The sequence below is a fragment of the Beta vulgaris genome, chromosome 6 (genome assembly GCF_026745355.1).
Source record: "Beta vulgaris subsp. vulgaris cultivar EL10 chromosome 6, EL10.2, whole genome shotgun sequence".
Classification (NCBI taxonomy): Eukaryota; Viridiplantae; Streptophyta; class Magnoliopsida; order Caryophyllales; family Amaranthaceae; genus Beta; species Beta vulgaris.
Genome location: NC_079207.1, coordinates 30,437,511 through 30,444,498, shown reverse-complemented (window position 1 = coordinate 30,444,498; position 6,988 = coordinate 30,437,511). Strand labels below are relative to the sequence as shown.

The following is a 6,988-nucleotide window of genomic DNA, read 5'->3' as shown; positions in this document are numbered from 1 at the left end:
TATGATCTATGTATTTCAATAAGGCAGATCACAGACTCAACTTCTCCCATTAGAGGAGCAGAGCCAAGTATATCTTCCTATATCATCTTTGTGAGCGTAAATTATGTCTCATTGTGAAATTGCATACATTTCTCAATATGTGTCCTATACAGTAATGTTCTCTACATTAAAGTGGCCAAATTTGAATTGAGTATAAGTAGATGTTTGAACTGACACAAACTACTCAATAAACATGATATGGTCACTTGCAAGAACATAACACAAGAGTGTGACTAAGTCCACCTCACAACAAGTGTTTATTAGCTTTGCTTCAACTATGCTTATGTGAACACAGCAAGAATATCACCCTTTTCCGTACGCCAAAAATCGGAAGCTAAAAACGTGGGATCGGACGCTAAAGAGATTAGCGTCCGTCAACGGACGCTAAAAGGCTGATGCAAAACTCCTAGTCGCTAATTCTTCAGTTAGCGTCCCCCAACCAACCCAAAAACCTCACCCACCTGAAACGAAACCCACCGACCCACCCCTGCCGAAACCCACCCATCCGAAACACACTCGAAAACCTCACCAACCCCTGCCGAAATGCACCCGCGCACCCACCCCTGCCGAAACCCACCCATCCAAAACCCACCTGACCAACTAATCACCCCCCGAAAACCCACCTGACCCACATACCACCCCCGGAAAACCCACCTGACCCACAAACCACCCCCAAAAACCTGAGCCCACAACCACCCCTGAATACCTTAGTCCACAACCACCCCCAAAAATGCTGGCCCACAACCACCCCGCAACACCAAACCCCGAAGCTCCCAAAAACCCGCAACCCACCCCACCTGTAAATAGACCCAAAACCCCCAAAATCCAACCCAAAATTGTACCTTGAACAACCAAAATTCCCACCAGAAAACCACCCAATACCTCTAAAATCAAACAGAAAAAATGAAGAAGGAAAAAAACGAAGAAGAAGAAAAAAAAAACCAAAATAAAGATAGAGAGGATGAAAATTGGATTTAGAGGTTAAAGATGAGAGAAAGAGAGAGAAAATGTAGAATAGAGAAGAGAGGAGAGACAATAAGTGGTGGGAGGCGGGCAAAAAGAAAGAGAATTAGTAAGGAATGATTTTAGAGTTACTGAATGGTTAAATGGTCGTCTAATCATATTAAACGACGAGCAAAATCCGTTTTCATCGTCCGTTCGACAGACGTTAAATTTTAGATAGCGGGTGCTAATTAGCGTCCGTTCCAGAAACGAAGGCTAATTTTCGAAAAACGGACGCTAATTAGCGTTCGCTCCAAAAACGGACGCTAATTTGCGTCTGATTGTGTCGGACGGTAAAATCAGACGCTAAAAGCGTTAATTCTTGTTGTGGAAGAGTAATGACTACGCCATAGCATATTTTTATGGCGCAAATAAAGGAGCGTACATACTCATATTCATAGCATACGTTGTAAATATTCGACTATACTACTCTTAAGCCGACTCAAACTCAACTTAAGAGTTGGGGGATAGTAAGTATATCGTAATAGCTGGATAAAGTCATATAAACTCATACAAATGTTACCTAATGAAATTTTGTTTTTTTTATGTCGCTCTTAAGCTGACACAACTCAAGAGTTGGGACTAATGAGTAAAAATTATCATAAAACCATTTGAGTATTAATTGCTCAAAATGATCACATAAATGTAAAGTTAACAAAGTGACTCTATTGTTAATTGCTAAACTACATTCTTTTCATTCAAGCTAAAAGGAACCTATCAACTTCCGATAAGGATCCATGTATTGTTAGCTGACTGATTAGCAACTTGTGATTCGAAAAGTAGCAAATGCAACGGTACAAGCTCGACACCATGTACTGTCAATTAACCGATTAGCAACTTGTGGCTCGAAAAGGAACCAAGTGCAACGATACAGTACAAACTCGATATTATCTTTGTAACGTTAACTGCAAAGATGGTAATAGATTATAAAGCCTCAAGGGACATTCCATAGCTAAATTGTAAAACATCCAGCTCAAGTTCCATCTTCAATCGAACTTAGATATGGGGGGCTAGTTATATGGGAATAATAATGACGCCACCTAAAGTGGTCTATATTCCCGATTACCTTAATAATAACATATAGGCCTAGTACGAGTATGCTCGGTCCTTTATTGGTAATAACTCGTTATATGGCCCGTAGGCCCTAAGAGGCTCATTTACTCTATTTAACCTAATAAGTCACAATTATAAATAGGGGACGAACGGTTAAGGTAAAGGGATATCTCTCGACACTCTCTACAAATTACCCTACTTTCTCCCTTATATTTATCCATTTTTGGATACTGACTTGAGCGTCGGAGGCTCCGCCATGGAGACCTCACCCCATGTTTGGAGTTCATCTTGCATGCACATCTTACCGACGAGGTTCAAGGACTATTATACATGACGACCTCGTAATATCAGGTACCCTCTTGTTCAATACCGAAACAACAATGATTTAGTTGTTGTAGGTTGGATTCAAAATAATTCAAGCTAAAGTAACTATCAAGTTGTCAAAATTTGATATATGTTTGGATATCTGTTAGTGTGTTTTTTATTCAAGGCGAGGACATTTTTCTTGTACTAATGATTTTGTTTGTAAAGATTATTTTGTTAATATTTTTTTAAGGTTAACTGGGTTTAGCTATGGGTTTTTCATACAATATCTTCTATCTCAAGTAGAGAGTATTATGCTGATAATGTGGATTAGTTCCACTTCTTAGGTACGCAATTTTACCTTAATCAAATAACATGGTCTAAAAAATCTATAGTGTTCTAGTTTCAAACTGGATTCAGACTTCTAAGATATATTTAATGATGGAGTGAAACTCATTAAGTCCAAACTTATCCTTTTAATTGAAAGCCTCAACTATTGCATTCCCCAAAAATTAAATTAACTCTACTAGCCGTACTCGTCTCTTTAGTAAACAAGATAATTATGCATGATGTTTTGTTTTTCAATTTGACTTGTGTGGACCTGGTTCACACTAAAATTAGTGTGCACCAGCTCAAGTACGTGAATCGGGACACACACTACTACATTGCACAAAAACTCATTATATCATAAATCGATACACTATATTAAAGAGGAATACACTATATCACAAACAAATACACTATAACACAAAGAAAAACTATCACAAATAAACATCATAGTTCTTGTAAAAAAAACACTATAGCATAAAGAAACACATTTTAGCACATACAAACACACTATCAAAATTGACAATATTATCCTAATCTTGTGTAACAGATTCACTTATACAATAAACTATATTACAAAGAAACACACTATATCACAAACAGATACACTGCATCAAAAAGAAAATACACTATATCACAAACACACTATAACACAAACACACTATAGCACAAATAAACATACTATACCACACTCAAACATACTATACCACACACGAACACGCTATATCAAAACTGATAGTATAATCCTAATCTTCAATAACATTCAATTGTACAATCAACAATATCATCACAAAGACTGAAAAACAGATAAGAATTTGAAGAGAGAGAAAATGAAGCAGTTATGAGAGAGAAACTGAAAAGGCAAGGAAATATGAGGAAGGAAAAGACAAAATAGTAGAAGTTGTAATCACTACAACCTACATAACATCTATTAGGTGCACACTAATTAGTATGCATCGGATTCATACAAGTTTTTTTTTATTTGTTTTCTAGTTTGCCGTCAAACAAGTTGCCATATTTGATTTGTTTTGCACCGTGTAGAAACAAGATCCTAAGATCTTACTGAGAAGCAATTCGAATAATTCAGAAAAAAATGAGATAGCTCAACTTGACCATACTATGCATATAAGTGCAATAAGCCATAAGGCCTTGATGACTTTATTGGCCAATCATACTATACATCTTTCCAAACATTGAAAACCTAATCAATCATACCAATGTGATGTGGGGAAAAACAGTGGAGGGAAACACTGGATAGAAGCAGGAACAACGGGACCGCAAAAGTGAGGGACTCCATGCTACAAAAACAGGTATACTTGGAAAGAGACCAAACCAACAAAACAGTCTTTCTCATACATTTATCACAAACATGTATTATATGCCCACTTTTAGACAGGAAATTGAAAGTGAGATTTTGGATCCAAAATCTTAAAATCTCCAAGTCTATGATCATATTGATCAGAAAAAATAAAGATGCACATTGGGACCCACAAGAAATCGCCTTAATTGAAATGTAACCAATGAGGAGCCTTATTTTAGGATCAAGTTTATAATTCTAGCCAATGAGGTACTAGATAAGGCGTTTTGGTTTGGTCCCCAAAAGTGCAATTTCTCTCACATACACCCGCCACCTCACCATTTTTTGTATTTTAACAATTGCGCTACTTTCAAACTGTAAAAGCGCATACTATTTGGTCCCCACTCCAGAAAAAACTTCTTAAACCCCCCCAAAAGTTTTGCAATTATTGCACACAACACTTCTACACCCCGCTCTTTACTCACGATATTCCTAATATTCCTCTTACTCCCACCTCTTCACAATCAATTTTTGCATCTCACAACTCCCAAAACACAACAACGATTACGGTCGTGGATACTGTTACGGTTACGGTTACAGTTACGATTACGATTAAGATAAGATGATATCTGATAAAAAGATCGCTAACGCGGTTAGTGGCAAAACAGCGAGGGCGTGCGATTGCTGCATACGAAAGCGAGCTCGATGGTACTGCCCAGCCGATGACGCCTTCCTATGCCAAACATGTGATAGCTCAGTACACTCCGCCAACCAGTTGGCTCGTAGACACGAACGAGTCCGTTTAAAGACGGCCTCGCTAAGGCGGTCCGATGATCATCAACGGACCGACATACCCTCATGGCACCGTGGCTTAACTCGCAAACCACGAACACCACGCCACGGGAAGCATCAGTCAAAAACCGAAGAGCGAAATCCACTTCATGTCATTGTTCCAGAGCTTGGGATGGAGGATTCAAGCTCCTCCCAAGATGGTGAAACAGAGGAGGAGCACCTCCTTTACCGGGTCCCCATTTACGACCCGTTCATAGCCGACGATATTCGACCGATGGAGCTAGAGGGAGGATTAGACACTGCAAAGTGCATGTTTAACAACTCCAAGTCATCCCCTGATGGATATCTGCCTTCTGATATAGATCTTGAGGAATTCGCAGCTGATGTTGAGACCTTATTGGGCAAAGGTCTTGATGATGAATCGTATGGGATTGAAGAGCTTGGATTATTGGGTTGTAGTATTAATAACAACGAGATTCATGATATTGAGAAAATTATAAAGGAAGAAGGTGAATTGGGTGATGAAGGAGAAATGATCAGAAGGTGTGAAATTGAAGCTGACAGCAATAGTTTAGTGATTAAAGAGCCATTTGAGTTTAGTTTCGACTATGATGATCATTATTTTGGGACTATGTGTGAAGATGATGTAGAAGATCAAAAAAAAGTTATAATGATTGAGCAATCAATGGGAAATGAATTAAGTAAAATAGAAAGAGATGATGAAACAGAGAATAAAAGAAGAAAGATTTTATTAAGGTTGGATTATGAGGCAATAAGTGACGCATGGGCTAGTCATGGTTCACCTTGGATTAATGGACAACGTCCTCAAATTAATTCTGACGATTGCTGGCCTCATTGCATGGTAATTCTTCATTCCTAATATTTAATTTTCCCACACTCTAATTAGCATTAGAATTTAATGATTGTTATTGAATTCCGTCTATCGCTACATCTATCTCTAGTGAACTTCCATAATATATCCCATGGGTAGACCATTTGCCAGTATTAAGCATGTTAATTGGGATTTGGGAATGAGCAGTTAGTTTTGGGTTGGCCTTATTTGTTTAATTGGTGGCTTGCTATAATCGAGATGACATACTTTAATTTTTTATAGACTTGTAAGTTATAATATTAGGCATGTCATTGAGATTTGAGAATAGTCACACCACATGCCGATTGGCTATATTAACCCATTTGGTAGAACATCTATCTCAAGTAATCTATACAATGGGTAGCCCAAAGTTTTTTTTCTCTAGCAACAACTAACTAGTCTAGGTTTGACGTGATATCGTGTGAATAATTACTTTTCCTACAGTAGATGAGTGACATTTTAACTATTTAGATGTGACATTCTTCTAATGTAATCATCAGATAACAGTCACAACCATGACCTACTTGATATCCAATTTATAAGTAGTACCTTACATTTAAATCTTTCATTAAGAAAGTGAACTTAAGTGTGTGTTTTTATTAACTTTGATAATCACAGGCAACATGTGGGCTAGAAGGACGTCATCCAATATATGGAGATCATCAAATGGGAGGAATGGGAGGGAATAGAGGAATTGGAGATGGAGGGAGAGAAGCAAGGGTATCAAGATACAGAGAGAAGAGAAGGACAAGATTATTCTCTAAAAAAATAAGGTACGAAGTTAGAAAATTGAATGCAGAGAAGAGGCCACGAATGAAAGGAAGATTTGTAAAGAGATCTTCCTTTGCAGCAGCTACCACTGCCTTTTCCAAATAGAATTTGCTTGATTTTGAGGGACTTGTAGTTTTGGTTAACTGAATCTTTTGGTCATTTTTTTTGTACCATATCATCATTAAGGTCTTGTAATTAAGTATGAGAGATTCTCTTTGTATTAAAAGAGAATCTTATTATATAGTAACTGAATTTAAATTTAGGCCTGAGATTAAAGCTTTGTAGTATCAATGTAGATTGTTCCATTATATGCTAGTGTTCGAGTTGTAAGGGTAAAAGTAAAACCCCAATTTTTAACGATGCAAACAAGCGATACATGAGAAGTATAGTACCATTGCAATTTAACAAGCTACAAGATACGAAAAAGAAAATTGAAAATTAATTGAAGTTCACATCTATAATGGCTACCTCTTGCTCGATTTACAGTAACCGGAAACACTTTTTATAGTAACTTTCAATCTTTATACTCAACC

The 6,988-nt window shown here is 37.4% G+C and overlaps 1 protein-coding gene across 1 annotated transcript; it reads left to right on the top strand.

Moving 5' to 3' along the window:
* Positions 1-4,458: 4,458 nt before the first annotated feature.
* LOC104884672 (zinc finger protein CONSTANS-LIKE 16) lies at positions 4,459-6,724 on the top strand. Its single transcript, XM_010669358.4, has 2 exons — positions 4,459-5,675; positions 6,303-6,724. Exons 1-2 carry the CDS (start codon positions 4,644-4,646, stop codon positions 6,558-6,560), a joined length of 1,290 nt encoding a protein of 429 aa, XP_010667660.2. The 5' UTR covers positions 4,459-4,643; the 3' UTR covers positions 6,561-6,724.
* The last annotated feature ends 264 nt before the right edge of the window (positions 6,725-6,988 follow it).

Coding starts and splice junctions, on each gene's coding strand:
- LOC104884672 (XM_010669358.4), top strand. CDS start 4,644: ATGATATCTGATAAAAAGATCGCTAACGCGGTTAGTGGCAAAACAGCG. Junction 5,676..6,302: donor ATTGCTGGCCTCATTGCATG/GTAATTCTTCAT, acceptor TGATAATCACAG/GCAACATGTGGGCTAGAAGG.